This window comes from Hipposideros armiger, unplaced genomic scaffold (genome assembly GCF_001890085.2).
Source record: "Hipposideros armiger isolate ML-2016 unplaced genomic scaffold, ASM189008v1 scaffold_97, whole genome shotgun sequence".
Classification (NCBI taxonomy): Eukaryota; Metazoa; Chordata; class Mammalia; order Chiroptera; family Hipposideridae; genus Hipposideros; species Hipposideros armiger.
The window spans coordinates 2,790,470-2,807,809 of NW_017731447.1; the positions used below are offsets into that span (position 1 = coordinate 2,790,470).

The following is a 17,340-nucleotide window of genomic DNA, read 5'->3' on the forward strand; positions in this document are numbered from 1 at the left end:
GATAAATCGGTCTGAGGATCTCATGCATAAATAACATGGTGACTATAGTTGATACTATATTGTATAATTGAAATTTGCTAAGAGTGGAACTTAAATGTTCTCACTATAAGATAAATGAGGTGATGGATGTGTTCATTAACTTGATTGTGGGAATCCTTTCACAATGTATATGTATGTCAAATCATCATGTTGTACACTTTAAATATATTACTATTTTATTTGTCAAATTATACCTCAATAAAGCTGAAAAAGAAAGCTATAAAGCACAAGAAGGCATGCTTTGTCAGTGAGACAAAATGAATGGTCTAGTGACAGTCTGGAACAACACGGAGGGCAGCACCCTTTTCCATTGACCAAATGGCTCTTCAGACTTTGCACTGGAGAAAGCCTTAGCATTGACCTTATAGGGAGGTGAGTGGAGAGGGCTGCTGAGAAGTGTGGCTGAAAGCAGACTTTGTTATAACACAGAGCGCAGGTTACCGTTAGAAGCAAAATGTCATTGACAACGTATGCATTTTTCTTAACTACCAGTCCCCTTAAGGATCACTTAATGTTTAGGACTTAAGATAGATCTGTTTATTCTATAAGCACTGAACAAATCTTCCTGTGTAAACTGCAAGATGATGTTAAATTTAGATAACTATTCAAACTCACATCCGAATAGCACTAGTTAATTTTATCTGTTTATAAATACACGTCCTTATGTCTTCTTTATTAATAGTAACATTAACTGTACTGTTCTTTAAAAAAATGTAACATTACCAGAATGAAAGCATGCATTCTTAGACTATCCAAACTTAGAATATTCTATCACTATCTTTCTTAGAAGTTACATTTTAAAATTCCCATTTCCTCCTTTCTACTCTGGTAGTGTCTTTCTCCTCTCCCTCCCTCCTTACTTCCTTTCCTTTTTCTTTTTATTTCTTTAAGTTCAACAGTATAGCACTGCATTCACTTCACCCATTATAGCCTTAATATTGAAGAGGAAGTTACTAAAAAATAAAATATTCTTCGAAGTTAATTTCCTCTGGTTAGACACTAGGGTCCCAGCAGTGAGGACCTTGGATGCAATAAGACCAGCTGGAGCAGACGCAGGGGAGGAAATTCTCTAGAGCAGGGGGTCAGCAAACTCAAATAATAAATAGTTTAGGCTTTGCAGGCTTCAGGTCCTCCTTTGCAACTACTCAATTCTGCTGATGTAGAACGAAAGCGTTTATAGACAACATATAAACGATTGAGTCCCAATTTCTGTGTCCCAATAAAACTATTATGGAAACTCAAATTTGAATGTCATCAAATTTTCATGTGTCACAAAATATTTTTCTTCCCCCCAACCATTTCAGAATGTAAAAATCATTCTTAGCTCATGGATTATATAAAAAATGTTGATGGGACAGAGAATTAAAATGCTATTTATTCTTGCTGGGGGACTCTTTGAAAGGGAGGAGAAAGAGGTGAGAAATAATGATCATCAGCAATTATCAAACACTCATGTTTAGCAAGTATTAATCTAAACACTGTATGTATACTGACTCATTTAATCTTTATGATTCTAGAAGGTAGGTAGTAGTATTATACCCATTTTACAGATGGGGAATCTAAGGTATAGAGAGATGAAATAACTTGTCACTTATCACACAGCTAATAGAGCCTAGATAGAATAACTCACCAAGTTGGGTCCAGTACCCTCAGTCTGATCCATTATGCTGTATGGCCTTTCTGGGTAAAATATCTCATATCTTGCGGTGAAGACATACTATCACAGATGTATACATGGAGGAGCTTTGTCATGTCAGCTCCATTACGCATTTGAACAAAAAGTTATAGAATGTCCCAAGTAATGTTTCCTTCTGGAGGCAAGGGGACAGATGGCGCCATCTTGTTTAGTAAGGAAGTCGTCAAAGGTGTTTGAGCACAGGTGTACCTTTACAGTTCCTTAGAAAGACTTTATTTTCTTTTCTATAAAATAAAAGTAAAAATTTTAAATCCTTTTTGAAATTTAAATCTGACGAATTACACAGGAGCAAACAGCCTGAACACCTCCCCACAGTCCACTCAGGCAAATTACATTTGCAGGATCTGGGAGTCTGAAAGGCCAGAACTGCTGGCAGGAGGTTACATTTCAGATTGCTTTGGCCTGTTGCTACGAGAACTAAGTGAATCTCCCTTAACCTCATTGCACCACAACATACACATACCCATCCTTCCCCTCTATACCTTCGCTTCTTACCTTTCTTCCTTGCTGAAAAATATTTTAAAGCAGTGTTAGGAAAGAGTTGTTTGATTTAATTATTCAATATACTAAATTTATAGTCATATAAGAAAATGCTGATGTAGATAGGTCTCCAGGATAAATGATAAAAGCAAGTATAGAACAAAATATATTGTGCTTCCGTTTGTGTAAAAAATGTTGGTGGGGACATGAGTATTATCATGGGAATTTGCTGAAAGTATAACAAATAGAAAAAAATATTGATAGTGATGACTTGTGGAGAATGAAGTAGGGATCTGGGTGGGATGTTACATTTTTCATTGTGTACTCTGAGAAATCATTTAATTTTTTTACACGTATCTTAACAAAAATACCAATAAATACATAACTGTATTCTCCAATTTTATACCTGCTTCCCTGTGTCACAAAATCTACCCAAGCCTGAAACTTTCTTTAATTGAATCTCCTTTGACTAAGTCAATAACTGCATTTTCCAAATAAAAATAACTCCCCCTTAGGTCTTGCCTAATATCTCTAATAGTGAGAGTAAGTGAATCAATATTGCTATTTATAAGGTATTTGATGAGTGTTATAGTGGATTGAATGATGCACCCTCCCACCCCCCCCCAAAAAAAGAAAAAAGTATATGTTCATGTTGTCATCCTCAGGACCTGTGAATATTACCTTATATGGCAAAAGATGCAATTAAATTTAGGATCTTGAAGGGGGGAGCTTACCCCGATTGGCCCTACATTCAATCAGATGTATCTTTATAAGAGAGGCAGAGGGAGTTTTGAGAAAAAAGAGGAGGAAGCAATGTGACCACGCAGGCAGAAATTGGAGTGATGTGCTACAAGCCAAAGAATGCCTGGAGCCCCCAGACGCTGGAAGAGGCAGAGTGGATTATGTCCTAGGGCCTTTGGAGGGAGTACCACCCTTCTGACACCTTGACTTCAGACTTCCGGCCCCCAGGACTGTGAGACAATAAATGTCTCTTGTTTTAAGCCACCCAGCTTCCGGTAACTTGTTACAGCAGTCCTAGGAAGCCAATACAGTGGGAAGAAGGTACAACTAATGGCTGAAGTTAGGTTTTGGGATTCCATACATGTTCATGGTTCTTCGGGCCCAAATAATACAAGTTGGTTGTATCGAGGTATTTAATTCTGTTGTAGACCCCTTAGTTGTTACTATAGAAACTATGAAGTTGTGAGGTTCTTGTCAGTGAAAGTATTGGAGGCTAGATAAGCACAGAGGGGATGCAATTAAAGGAATTCTTGCATTGGATAGAGATTGGCCTAGATGATCTCAGATCCCTTTCCACTGAAGCATGTATTTCCATAGAAAAATCTGCTTCCAAATATTGAGGCTTAACATTTTAAGGCTAATAATTAGAGTAGCCAAACCTATGGAGAATACATTCACCTGGGGAAGGTGTTTGAAGGTATAAGGTACTCAGGACTTATACTTTCTATATACTGTCCAGACCAGGAATTCTGAAGGCAATCTAGAGGCTACGGAAAATCCGCTAGTGGAAAAATAAGTCAAATAAGATCACTCATGTGTTTTCCCAAAATCACCAATTAGGACTTAACCCATGCCAACATTTCCAAAAGTATTTGCATGCTGTTGCCAATATCTCTCCCTTTGTTCTACGCTATTTTAGAGATTACACATTTCCTTATATCGTTAAACTGCCACAATATTAATAGCTCAGTGTCGAGTGGTAAGATAATAAGGGAGGCAAATTATTCTTCTCACTATCACTATATTCTTTTTTGGTTGAGAAAAAATGAAAAAGCAGGAGGCCCAGAGGAAGACACAGGTTATAGTGAATGTATACATAATAAAATCATGCTGTAGCCATATTCACTCTAAAATTTTTGGTGTCTCTCCTGTTGAAAACCTCATATAAAATATGTATTAATATGAAACACATGTAAGATAGTACTAGCTGCTATAGAACCTACCGGGTGTTTCACAAATGTTTATGGCTAAATTCCATATTTCATAAAACATTCTTTTATTACAGAAGACATTCTCTTATCACACGAATACAGAAAAGCCTGGCCTGGAATTATAGGCAGAGCAGATATTAATTGGCCATGCCCAGTATTTCTGAGATAAAAGGACTTTCTTAGCCTCTACAAATCACCCTAAACACACACTTATCATGTAGCTTCCCAAAGTGCCAAAACTGGCAAATTTCATACTTGACCTCGCCTGGATGTTAAGGTGGTTACTTAACTCACCCCAATTGTAGCATTGCTGAGATCGAGGTCATGAATTTGATTGTTGTATAAACCAGTATCATTAACATTCCAGAAGCATAGCTGCATTCTTATTGTCAGCTAGCTTTTTTTTTTTTTTAAGATTTTATTAGGGAATTGGGGGAGGGTAAGAACATTGGGGAATGGGGAAGGTGAACAGACAAGTTGCTGTTTTGTTGTTGTTGTTGTTCTTCAGTCTAGTTGTGGAGGACGTCGCTTCACTGGCCCATGTTGATATTATCATTGCATTCTTCCCTGGTGAGGCAGTCACTCACCGGCCATTGGACGGCCACTCACAGCGTATCACGGCAGCTCACAAAAGCTCATGCCCGCTGCCGGCCAGCCCCACTGCAGCCTATGCCGTCGCCGGTGACTCACGGCAGCCCAGCTCCAGGTTGAGCTGTTGTTCACCATCTTAGCTATAGAGGGCACAGCATCACTGGCCCTCATGTGGGATCTGAACCGGGGCCCTGCTGCTCAGATCTGGTATCCCAAGCCAACTCTATGCTGAAAATATCAGCATAACGCCCTGAAATGGGTAGGTTCAAATGCTTACTGGAAATCTGTTGGAGTTCTCAAGAATCTCTAAGAAAGTCCCACTACGAATCTCAAGAGCTGCTGTATCTCACTGTTTATGGCATTCTTGTTGCAGTTTGTTCCCTGTTTCTCTAGCATGCTTCTCTGGCCCAGTGGCTGGCTTGTCCATGTGAATTGCTTTAGGCCAGTGGAATGTGAGCAATTTGATTTATGCCACCTCCAAGCAGGAGCTTTAAATGTGCTTGCATGGTATGGTTTGGTCCTTCGCTCCTGCCCTTTAGTATGAGGACAGTATATCCCAGATAGGGGTTATTCTATCAGCCTAGTGCCAAAATAAGAAGATGAATAGAGCAGAACCAATCTAGCAAGTCAACCTGAGTCGAGCAGAGCTGCAGCTGATTCCCAGACCCATGAACAAGAAATAAAAGTTTGTTATACATCACTGAGACTTTGCAGTTGCTTATATTAATCTACTCCCAGGGAATACTAATATAAGATTTTACATATTCATGTTCTTTAATTATCTTTCCTTTCTGTAATGTAAAGTCTTTAAGATTCTCTTATGTTGAAGAATTTAAAGATCCACTTTCTAACTCCAGTTCAATTTTCTTTTTATTAAAGTGCTTCAGTAGACAAACAGTGTTATCAACAATCAACGCAAACTTTACTGAAATATTCACAAATAAAAATCTTCTACTTTATGAATCACCCAAATAATGGTCTTCTATGCAGTGACAGTAATCACCATTGGAGGCTGATTAATCTGAATGTATTCCTAACCACACGCATTGGTTCTCAAATTGGGAGATTCAAATTTGTTACCTTAACATATGGGGCTGGCTGTCAATAGCTGAATACTAGTCCCAGCAAGTCAGTGGAAAAAATTATGTGATTTGAAACTAATCACTTCTCCTTGGTGCCACAGTTTCTCCATCTGCACTGAGAATCTTCCCTTCGAGAAGATTTGTAAGAAAGTATGAAATGTTAAGGCTTAGCATACTTCTATGCCTCCGAAAGCATTCATGTGCATATTTTTTAAAGGGCAACTTATTTGTTCTTGACACAAATTAAATACTATATGGCTTTAAAAGAAATAGATTAATGACTGCTCTTTCCTTGAACATTATCTTTTTACTTAAATCACATTAAAATTATAGATGAAGAGGGTTCATAGATGATATGCTCAGTAAATTATTTTGATTGCAAAGAGGACTACTGTCCAACTCAGGAAAAATTTACAAATTATCTTAAGAAGTTTCATCCATTACATACTTACATTCGTCATGACCTTTCCATAAAAACAGAAATCCAGCTACCTTAAAGCGCAAAGAGGTGAAATTTAAGCTTTAATTAGAGTTTTGATATAGTTCCTTTGGGTATGGTTTGTAATTCAGTTATGACTGTCAAATGAGACTGTGGTTGACAAAGGGCAGAGTCAATATGCCAATTCTGATCAGACCTCCTGGCACAATGAAAGTGGCCTGGTGCTGTCATAAAAAAGATTCAGTAGGGGCGGCTGGTTAGCTCAGGTGTGTAGAGTGCAGTGCTCATGACACCAAGGTTGCCGGTTCGATCCCCGCATGGGCCACTGAAATGCGCCCTCCACAACTAGATTGAAACAACTACTTGACTCGGAGCTGATGGGTCCTGGAAAAACACACTGTTCCCCAATTTAAAAAAGAAAAAGAGAGACGTGACCACCAAATGCAATGTGGGATTTTGGTTGAATCACAGGTTAAAAAAAAAAATTCAGTAGTGTCTATGTTGCAAGTGTGGGAGGATTTAAAGTTAAAAAGCTTGAAAATATAGATGATGAATGTAGGGATAGCAGAAAAATAAAAGAATCCTAATTGAATTAGAAACTTTTCTAAAAACTTGTCCTGTTAGGAAGTAGGTGATTCCACTGTAAGAAAAGTTTAAAGAGGTTGGTACACCAATCCTTATATTTTCAAAGAAATGTGCAATGCTTTTAGGTAGAAACAGTATTGCTAAATCACCACATAACACTTTGAAGCTGCCAGCAGAAAAAAGAAAAAAAAAATCATTAATCAGTACAAGAGAAGAAGAAAAATGGTAAGCTGTGATGCTCTTGCTGTTCAATTAATAATCAATCATGAGCACAAATGGACATGCCACCTCAATAAATAAAGCCTTCTGTAGTTAACCAGCCACTTTAAAAATGAATTGGATGAGAAAAATTTTTTTCTGCAGTGTGCTCAGTCGTTTTAAGCTAAGGTAGTTTTAGAAAAACGTGGAACATCCTTAAAGAAGGCCTGTTTCGTATCGGTTGTGGCGGAACACTCCATGCCCTATACAGAGTACACAAGGAAATCATTTTCACATTGAATACAGATCTCTTGGGGAATAAAGAAAAAACACTTCACACGATATGCATGCAGTATTTGGGTAATAGTAAATCATCATCCTTCTCAAAGCAGGTGCAGATGCTCTAAAACCATCTCAGAGCTAATGATTTTAGAAAGAGGTGAGTATTGAAATTCTAAATTTAAAATACAGACTTAATTTCAAAGTTGATTTTGCCAAACCTCTGGCAAATCCTAGGAATCAAGGGTGAGCAGAAGAAAATGTTCTCTTTTGTGACATGCACCTCCTATTACCATGATGAATGCCATGGGCCAAATGCCATGATAAACTTATTCTCACTTGGGGCCAACGAAGGCCAGGCTGGTTCTAGGCAAGACTAAAAAGCAGGGAGCAGTCCCACAAAAGGGCCTGTCCAGGGCTGATCCAGCAGATTTCTAAGGCCACCTGGCACCCAGCAGACCCCGGGGCAAGTTGACCCGTTTTTTTGTGACTCAGGATCCCAGGCTTGCACGATCTCCAGGCCCAGCAGCTCCCAGAATGCCCCAAACTACATTGACTGTCTGTGGACTGGGCCAGCTGTCCCCTGGACAAGCACTTCTAGAGCTGGAAACAAAGGCTGATGGGCAGGGTAGACAGAGCACCATTTATTGGAGCCAACCTCCATCTATCAGCTGCTTTGTAGACAAGAGCTTAGTGATTCTGGAGCAGCTCTTCCCAACAGATGGGCTGTGAAAACACCTCTCTTTCCAGCCAGATCTCATATGAATAGTGGAAATCCTCAGGCAGATCCAACCGCTGCCCCAACACACTCTGCAAGCAGTTATCTACAGGTGAAAATTCAGAGTCCTGCGGTCTGTCATATCGGCGGCTGTTAAAAGCCTCGATGTTGGCCCTCAAGGTGCATTCTTCTGCTTGGAAGTCCCATGGCCTGGCATCGATGTCTGTGATAGGAAGAGAGAAAGAAAAGGATGTATACAATTCAGGACACTGCTCCCCTTACCACAGGGCATGGTCTGTAGGATACCAACAAAGGAACAGCTCCGAATTTCCTTTCCTGTAAAGAGCCATGTACAAAGTTAAGTAAATAACATGCTGTCACTCAGGTTTAAAAAATACACACAAGCCTACATACATCGCTCATCTATGCAGAGACTGTCTTTGGAAGGGTAGTCTAGAAACTGGTAACAGTGACTACCACTGAGACGGAAATGAGGACGCCGAGGGAGGTGGACTTCTATTGTATTTCCTTTTCATTATTTCACCTTCTTACTAGTTACGTGTATAGTAAGTCCTCGACATTGTTGATAGGTTCTGTGACTTTAAGTGAAATGGCGTATAATGAAAATTTTAGCCTAGGTTAATTGATATAAATGAGTTAAGTTCCAAAGGTATCTCATCAACTTATAATGAAATGACATTGAATGCAATGACATTATTCGAGGACCTGCTGATTATATTTTCAAATTGGCAACTCAGTTCCCTTTCTTGAGCTTTCCTCGGAATGGGAGTTTCCCATTTAAACAGAATCACCAGCTCTCGAAGAATGGGAAGAGGCAGGAAGGGGTACAACAAGGAGACTCAGAATGGACTAATTACTAAAGACTTTCCTGATTCCCTGGGACCTCTCCCAGCATATGATAATCTATGTGTCAGCGTATGTTATGTTTATGAGGTGAAGGCTTCCATGGAGGTACAAACAGAAAGCAGGTAATCTGATTTGTTTCTGTTTATCCCACTTAGACACTTATTTCAGGGCCAGGGATACATATTTCCCAGATCTCTTACGTCCCACACGCAATGGTTTATTATAAGGAAGTGCAGCTGGGGTTTGGGCTCACGATGGCAGCAACAAGAGACGTGCCCTTTACAGGATAAAACATTTTCATGTTTTAAAAATCTATAAGAATTTAAATAGTTAATTGTGCTTTATGTCTTACAGCAGAATTCACATCCTGGCTTTTATCTGCCAATAAGATGTGTCCCTTAGTTCTCTGCACTCTTTACTGCACCATCCTCTAAAGTTCAAGCAGGTTACAAATGTCAGCAAAGACAAGTCATTCGTCATCTTAACCAAAAACTCTTAAATGCAATTATGCAAATCATGGTCAGATCCCACTACAGCAAACATCAATACAATGAGAAAGCTCTCTAAAATAAATTTTTCCAAACTCTGGTCAGTCTTAGCATTAAGTCCTGGTAGGTCAACCAGATTTTACAATGTGAGACAATATACGGTTACCAACATTACCTAGACCGTGCCATAGCCAAAAAGGTTTAAGTCAAATTCATCAAAACTTTAGATCTAACTTTCAGTTTACAGATAATACCAGAGATAGAGGAATAAAGTAAATGACACCACAAAGAAGCAAGTACACAAATCTAGAAAGTGGATATGGAAACTGGAGGAAGGAAACTTGGCCTAGTTCTTCAATTAGTCAGTGTTGGGGGATGGGGGGTGGGGTGACTGCTAGATTAAAAACAAATAAAAGAATATCACAACCAGATTGAATTAATGGCCCTGGGTTGGACTATGACTTGTTAAAAATAGCTTTAAAGAACATTCTGGGGCAACTGGGAAATTCTGAATATAGACTTGATTATTAGATAAAATAAAAATGTAGTGATATGGAAAGGTAGAGATGTTAACTGAAGAGAGAAGATTGTAAAATTTCCATACAATTTGCTTTCATTTTAATAAATGTGTATATATATGTATGTGTAGAAAAAGATCTGCCATAATATACAATAAGATGTTAACAGTGGTAGTCTTTGGGTGGTACAAATATGGTTTGAATATGGTAATATCATAAAATGTTTGCTTGTATTTTCTAACTGGTTTGTAATAAATAAAAGTTTGTTTTAATTAAAAAAAAAAAAGCTCTCAGTGAAACCTGTCAGTTAAAGGATGTTTTGGAAAGGGGGTAATTATCCCTCAACTTCCTTGTTTAATAAAATAGATTTTCATAGTTTACATAGGACAGGGTACGTGCTAGATTGGGGCAGTGCTTTAAAGTTTGTTATATCAGCACATGACCTATAATCACATATCCTCTCATCTAAAATATGTAACAATTCATATCACGAGGGTAGAGAGAAATGTTTATTTAGTTTTGTTTAAACCCCAGGCAACTCCTGGAGGGCAAAAGCTCTGAGAATACTCACCATTCCCGTAAGCCCAGTCATCATTCATGCGGTGGCGCACTTTCTGGTAAATGGCTGACATGGTTTTCATGTTGCTTTTCCTCCACTGGCGCCCAAGGTACTTGGTCTGTATTTTTAGCAGCTTCAGGACATAAAGTTGTAGCATGGCCTGTTTGACCTTGAGGGCCCGCTTTAAGATTGGAGCAGACTTAAACACCACCAGCATCTGCCCATTTAAAGAGGGGTGGGAGTGAAGAAAGACAGATGCCAATCTAAAGTCTCTTGGAATTTCCAGCTCACAGATAAATTAAGCCAAATCTGGGTGGCCTCAGATTACCCTGGGGAGCTTTGAGAATCTATGGTCCTGGCTCTATTTAGATTTAGTCTTTACGAACATAGAGGAACCACTCCATTTATATTTCACAATTAAAAGTTTCTAATATTCAAAGTGCATGATATAAAGTGCAAAAATATTTTGTCAGGCACACATCTCATTTCCACTGTTAGCAGTGTCTTGTGTATCTTCTAGAGATAATTCTACATTTGCATATATTACTTTTATTAACAAAAATAATAGCCAACTACATATCCTGTCATACTGTTTCATACCATGCTTTTTAAAAGCAATATACCTTGAAAATTATTCCATAGAACTACCTCATTCTTTTTGATGTTATATAATAGTCTATCATAAAGATGTGCCACAAATTATTTAACCAGTTGGTCCCATATTAACAACTATTTAGGTTGCTTCTTATCTTTCATGATTATAAATAATGCTGCAATGAATAATCTTAGACTTGGGATGTGTGACTATAATCCAAATAACGACGCTAACTTCCCTACCAGAGCAGCCCTGAGGAAGGGTCCATATTTAGCTTCCTGAAAAGTAAAGGGAGTGGTAAGTAATTATCTCATATAGAATAAATGTCCAAAAGTTAGGAGGGGCTAAATCTTGGGTAGCATTCAGTGTCTATCTATAGAGCTCACAAAGCAGGAAGTCCATAACTATTTACTAAAGATTTTAAAAATTCAGTCAGAGGGACACCTCCACGATCTGAAGGGCCACTCACCATGGTTCTGGAATGTTTCCATTTGGTCAGCTTATTGAGCAGCCTCAGAAGATTGATGCAGGAAAAGAGGTTTCTCCAGCAGAACTGGTTGTTTTCTCCAGCTTCCTGTAAGGAGGCATGACTATCATGATCTCAACACCTACCAGGCTTTCGTTCCCACAGAGCCTGGAAGTCACTGTTGGTCAGTCTAAATGAAGCCTTCCATATGAGATGCTACTTCCTCACCAGCCTGCTCTCCACACACTGAGGCCTGAAAGCATGCAATATTTTTCATCTGAAAACACAGCTGCCAATCCTGGAAGACTCAGTACCTATGGCAAGCACTGGTTAGAAAGATGATCCAGGAACATAGAAACTTCACTTAAGCAAGCTGTCTAATTTAGGATCAGAAAAGAGATGATAGAATTCTACCCCCATATACTTTACAATGCTTACATAAGCTATGTTTGTAACTGCTAGGAGTTATTCTGGTAGATTTCAAACTATGTGAGATGGATCTGATATCCATTATGGTTGAATTTTTTAAATCAACCCCTACCCTCCTTTATCAAACATATTGCAATAATTTGCTTCATTCTTCAGCATGGAAAGGAAAATGGCAGATGGTTAATTTTAACTAGGTGTTTCTCTTATATGTTTCTTGATTTCTTGTGAGCACCCAACCAGAAATAACAGATGGATTTCAGAATAGAAACAGGTATCTACTCATCGTTCAGGGACAAAAATAAAGAGTCCTTATGGATTTGGGGGCCCTGTAAATATAGACTGGTGTCAGAAGCTATATAAATCAATGAGTATGCATGGTAGCCAAACTAACATCTTGGAAATTCCTCATGTCTACAGAGTGATATGAGTGTAGGAGTAAGAGATGTGTAGAACTGAGCTGCTGTCTGGTGAATGGTAAATTACCCCTTCCTCTCCCAAATGAGTTTGAAACAAGCAAGACAGGCACACATGTAATGTGGATTGAACGTCCATGATTTTTGAGAATATTAGGCTTGCCTAAAATATAAATAAGACTAAGGGTCAAAAAGTTTCAGGGAAACTTTTTAGAAATATTGTTTAGAAAAAAATGTTCTCCTTCCTGTAGTAAATGTTCAATATTGTGTTTAGCACTAGTCCCAGGAGAACCATCTGTTTCCATCCAAGGGAAACTTCCACGGGAGTTTCCACTAGAGTGCATCAGCTAGTTTGGTTTGCCCAAAACAGATGAGGTTCTATAGATGTTATATCTTCTGGGGGTAACAGAGGAAACAGACTTTTAAATGTTTACTTTTTAAAAAGAAGCAGGGGAAACAACAAACATATGGGAGAGAGGGAAGTGCATTTGAACTGTATCCTAATTTCTAACATGGTAGCAGCATTAAAAGCCTTGCATTCCTTAGCATCCAAAGAATAATAAGAGAGTAGAGGCATGGCCTTGAGGGCACCAGGACACCTGGATTATGGTTTTGCCAAGGCCGTATTATCTTGGGCAAGTCATTTCCCTATTTCCTATAAGAGGTTGAACTAGATAATCTTTAAGATCTAACCATTTAATAATTCCGTGATTTACGTCAACTTTCTCCAGTTGGCTTAAGAGTGAAGTTTTGAGTAAAAGGAAATTAACTGTGGCTGCCTTTTCTTCAGAGCTCAGTCTCAGAAGTTCTAGGAAAGATGCCCCAGTTCCCTCCTGAAGATAGTGTCACCTGCCCAGGGCTTGCTCTCCTTTCTTTCTGATACTGCCTTCCTGACATCTATAGCTAGCCCCACTTACCAGATACTGCCCGGAGCGGGCACTGAAGGAACACATTCAGTCAGGGGCTCTCCCAGGATACCTGAACCCAGTCTTGTCGCCCTTGCTGGCAGCAGCAGGCTCTGCATGAGGCCCTGCCTTGCCTTGTCCAACCCAACAGAAAATCACTTTCCCAGCAGGCCTTCAGCTGCATGGGTGCATTTTGCTAGGCTTCAGGGTTTTTTGTTTATTGTCCTTTAAGGCAGGTCACCTTCTTTCTCAGGACTCAGCATATTAAGTAAGATGTAAATTTCTCTGGGGAGATGTATTTTGTGACTAGCAGCACCTGGCCATTCTCTTGTTCCTGGTGCTTCACACTATCTAAAGCAAGGCTTTTACTCACTTTCAGCCAGCTATAGCTAAAAAAGAAAACATCTGCCCATCTTTCACTCTCACTAGTAAATTATTTGTTTGCATACACCTCGGGTCTAAAGATTTACTAGTATATATTAAATAATATATACATATATGTGGTAATTGCAACAAAATATTAACAGTGGTTATATGTAGATAGTATACTTTTTTTGTTTTTCTCCAATTTTCTGCAATAGTATAAATCGTCTTTATATTCAGAAAAAAAACTTTAATGTTATTTAAAGAAAACCTATACACTTAAAAAAACCAGTACATTTTCTGTTTACAATTAATTCATTGAGCCTGAAAAAGAGATACATCTTAAAGATTAGTCATTTCTGAGTATAGAAGCCATCAGTTTAGATAAATAAAGCATTATACTGAGGATGTATGTGGAGTAAACTTGCTAATTACGTACTTAAGCCCATGATTGGACTTACATTGTAAATTCAAGCAAAGAAACGAAACAAAACAAACTGTGGTTACCAGATGAAACCACCAGGTGCCACTGCTGCCTCACAGAAAGGAGAGGAATACCTAGCGTGAATTTGGTTTGGATTAAGGATACATGCTTTCACCCACTCTTGCATAATAATAAAGTCCTCTCAGAGGCATAACAATTATTTTGATGTTATGCTCATATCTCAAAAGGTCAATTGGAAGAGATATGAAAGTATGGTTCCCATCAATTCCTAAATATGGATTGAGAAAAGAGAACACATTGTATCAAGAAATAGTTTCAGGTCATAAAAGCTTACTTTATGTTTTGAAATACCCAACTAATAGTCGAATTGTAATGTTATCTGCGTACCACTGTTGCTGCGATAAAGCGCATTCCTCATTCCAGCTCTGAATGGCAGGGATGCAGGCCTCTAGGCTGCTGCTGCGGCTTTCAACGGTAAGATCTGGGCAGTTACTTAACTTCTCTATCCATGAAACAGTAATACTAGCCTCATACAGTTGTTTTAAAGATTGGATAACATCACGTAATAAACAAAGTTAGACAACTTACTGAGGGGTAAGAAGCACCCAAAGCTTCCTTGGCTGCTGAGACCACATCTGAGTAAGACAGGAATCTCGGCCCTGGTGCTAAACAGGGTGTGATTGGTGTCCCTGGACATGGGTCTTTCTCTAATTCAGGGTCTGCCATCTATGAAGAGTGGACCTGCCAAGTCACTTTATCCAATGGGCCCTCAGGCTTCTCATCTTTGAAATAGGGGTTTGGACCAAATGGCTCTCAAGTCCCCTTTAGCCAAGAATCCTAAGGTTCTACAAAACCTGTACCACAGAAAGTATTTTTGCATAATATACGTTTCTAATGCAACAATCTGCAGGTATTAAAGTTGGGGGACAGAGGGCTGTGGCACACATGGGTGCCGTCATCTGATCATTCAGCATTTGAGCTCCTTCTATGTACCAAACATGGTGCTAGATTTTGGTGGTATAAAAATGAAGATGACAGTATCTCTTCCTTTAAGAAGTTTTCAGTCAAATGGAGAAACAGATACAGATCACAATGCAACAGAATGAGGGTATGGTCTGAGGTATAACTAAGGAGCTGTGACAATACACGATGAGGTAGACCCATGATCTTCAATATGCTGTTCGTCAGTTAGTTTCACGGAATTCAGAACTCTAAGGACATTTTCTGATTTGCCTGGAGCTGTTTCCAGGATGAGGAATTTTCTGGGTCATCCTTCTGTGGCTATGTTGACTTTTGCCTCAGAGAGACCCAGGCAAGGTATGTTCTGAAGTACCACGCCTGGGTTTTATAACCGATAAGAAAAGTGAATAGCCTGTATGTAGCACAGCAGAAAGAAGACAGATCACTGGGATAGGCCAGATGCTCCTGCCATTTTGCACCGATGTTCACATTTCATTTCAGTCCCCTTATCTTCCTAAATTTCCTCTCCTCCTTCGCGTTTTTCACTGACCCTTTTCTCTTGTCTACAAAATGTTGCGCTCAGCTTTTCCAAATTGTCCTCAACTGGGTCAGCAGCTCTAAACCCCTAATGCCTCCGGGCTTTTGCCAGCAGGCCTTTTTGAACGGAAACTCCCAAACCAGGGCATTATGGGGCTGGAGAAGAAATGGAACAGCAAACGCCAGCCTCTGCCACCTGGCGATTTCAAAGGTTACCCAATCCCCTTCTGCTTACCAGACTCTCCGTGGTAAGTTCTGGCAAATCCTGGATGGTACAGCAAGGATAATCGAGGACTGAGATGCTGCAAGATGCAGAGATAAGGACAGGCTTTAGGAAAATGGCAATGGCAGGAGACAGTCGTAGCTGAAAGGGCAGGAGTGATTTCTCTCTCCAGCAGGCCCCATTTATTTCCTAAATTGCTTAGTGATTTCAGCTGAAACTAAGGGTTCTGGTGCCAGGCAACTCCAGCTCTAATCTCCTCTCCTCACAGCCATGAAAGAAACCAACAGAGTTCTTTCAGGCTGGCCCACCATGTGGCAGATGCAAAAGGGAGCAGAAAGCGAGCCTCTGTGTAGCCAGCCACCTTTCTCCTCCCTTCTTTAAAGGAATCTGTAAACTTGTGTGCCTTGTGTTTCCGTATTTAAGTGGATGCTGTGCATATGTGTGAATAGAATTGTGCTCCCAGAGAGGGTGCCCAAATTTATCCCACTTAACCTGTGGATGTGAGGATGAAATGAAGACCTCTCCTGTGTCCCTTACCAGATGTTTCTGAAAGCCAGGAGCTCTGGGGAATGAAGCTAAAGGAAGCTTGAGGCAGAGGCAGCTTCCTGCAGCAGGGCCAATCTAGTAGCTCAAGAACGGTAACAGCATCTGTCCCCAAAACCGACAGTGGGGTGCTGCAGGGGAGCTGGAGGCTCTGCGATGAGCCCCGGAAGCAGGGGAAATAAGGCCTGATGACAGGAACACAGTCACTCCAAATGACACTTCTCTTTCTTTCCTCTTCTCCCTTCTTCACTGGTACAAGGCAGAACGCAGACTAGCTAATCTCTAATGCTCCTTCTGGTCCCAATATTCCATGGGGTTTCAAACACCAATCTATCGGAACTAGTGCAGTTGGAAATAGATAAAGGAGGTTGGCACAGCAGGGGCTATAAAGAGTGTGGGGTTCCTTGGACCTATCTCTGCATTTTGAAAGTCAAAACTTCTATCCAAGCAAAAGGCAACGATTTATTTGACTAGGAATGTTTTACCTTTGTCCAAGAAACCCACAGAGATAACATAGGGAACAAAGGGAGGAGGCGTGAGGGCAGTGGCTCTACCTACACTATTGCTCATCGACTTAATTCACTCTCCTGGACTCGCCCAGGGATGCCAATTCTGTGCTGCTTCATTAGGATAGACATTCTTGGCTGGCTTATCAACTTATCTATCCACCTCCCACTGACAAATCCCCATGGCAAAGGAGGTGCTGTGACCAGGAAATGGGGGTGGGAAATCAAAGCTGGATTTGCTCCAATCTCAGTGAACTGAATTCTAGCCTAAGGGGCCATCAAATAAAGTTACAAGCTTCTAGAGTAACTAGATTGCAAGAACCATGAGGAAACTGAGCACTAATGAGCTGTGGGGTGCCCCACATTCCCAGGGATCATGTGACAGTAAAGTCGATAGGTGGTGCACAGGAGGATCGTCTTATCCAGGCCCGCCCTAGCAAATGATGTGTTGTCTGGCACTATCA

At 39.9% G+C, this 17,340-nt stretch overlaps 1 protein-coding gene across 7 annotated transcripts in view; it reads right to left on the reverse strand.

The window, feature by feature from the left end:
* Nucleotides 1-7,999: 7,999 nt before the first annotated feature.
* Nucleotides 8,000-17,340, reverse strand: part of STRIP2 (striatin interacting protein 2) — a 36,194-nt gene continuing 26,853 nt past the window's right edge. For 5 of the 7 annotated variants that reach the window (XM_019646142.1, XM_019646141.1, XM_019646144.1 and 2 more), the window contains 5 exons: nucleotides 15,840-15,906; nucleotides 11,556-11,660; nucleotides 11,329-11,364; nucleotides 10,504-10,708; nucleotides 8,000-8,282 (listed from right to left, as the gene is read on the reverse strand). In XM_019646142.1, coding sequence (XP_019501687.1) covers nucleotides 8,032-8,282; nucleotides 10,504-10,708; nucleotides 11,329-11,364; nucleotides 11,556-11,660; nucleotides 15,840-15,906 — 664 coding nt within the window. In that variant the 3' untranslated portion in view covers nucleotides 8,000-8,031. The remainder of the gene's footprint in view (nucleotides 8,283-10,503; nucleotides 10,709-11,328; nucleotides 11,365-11,555; nucleotides 11,661-15,839; nucleotides 15,907-17,340) is intronic. The other 2 variants (XM_019646143.1, XM_019646147.1) reach the window with 2 other exon arrangements.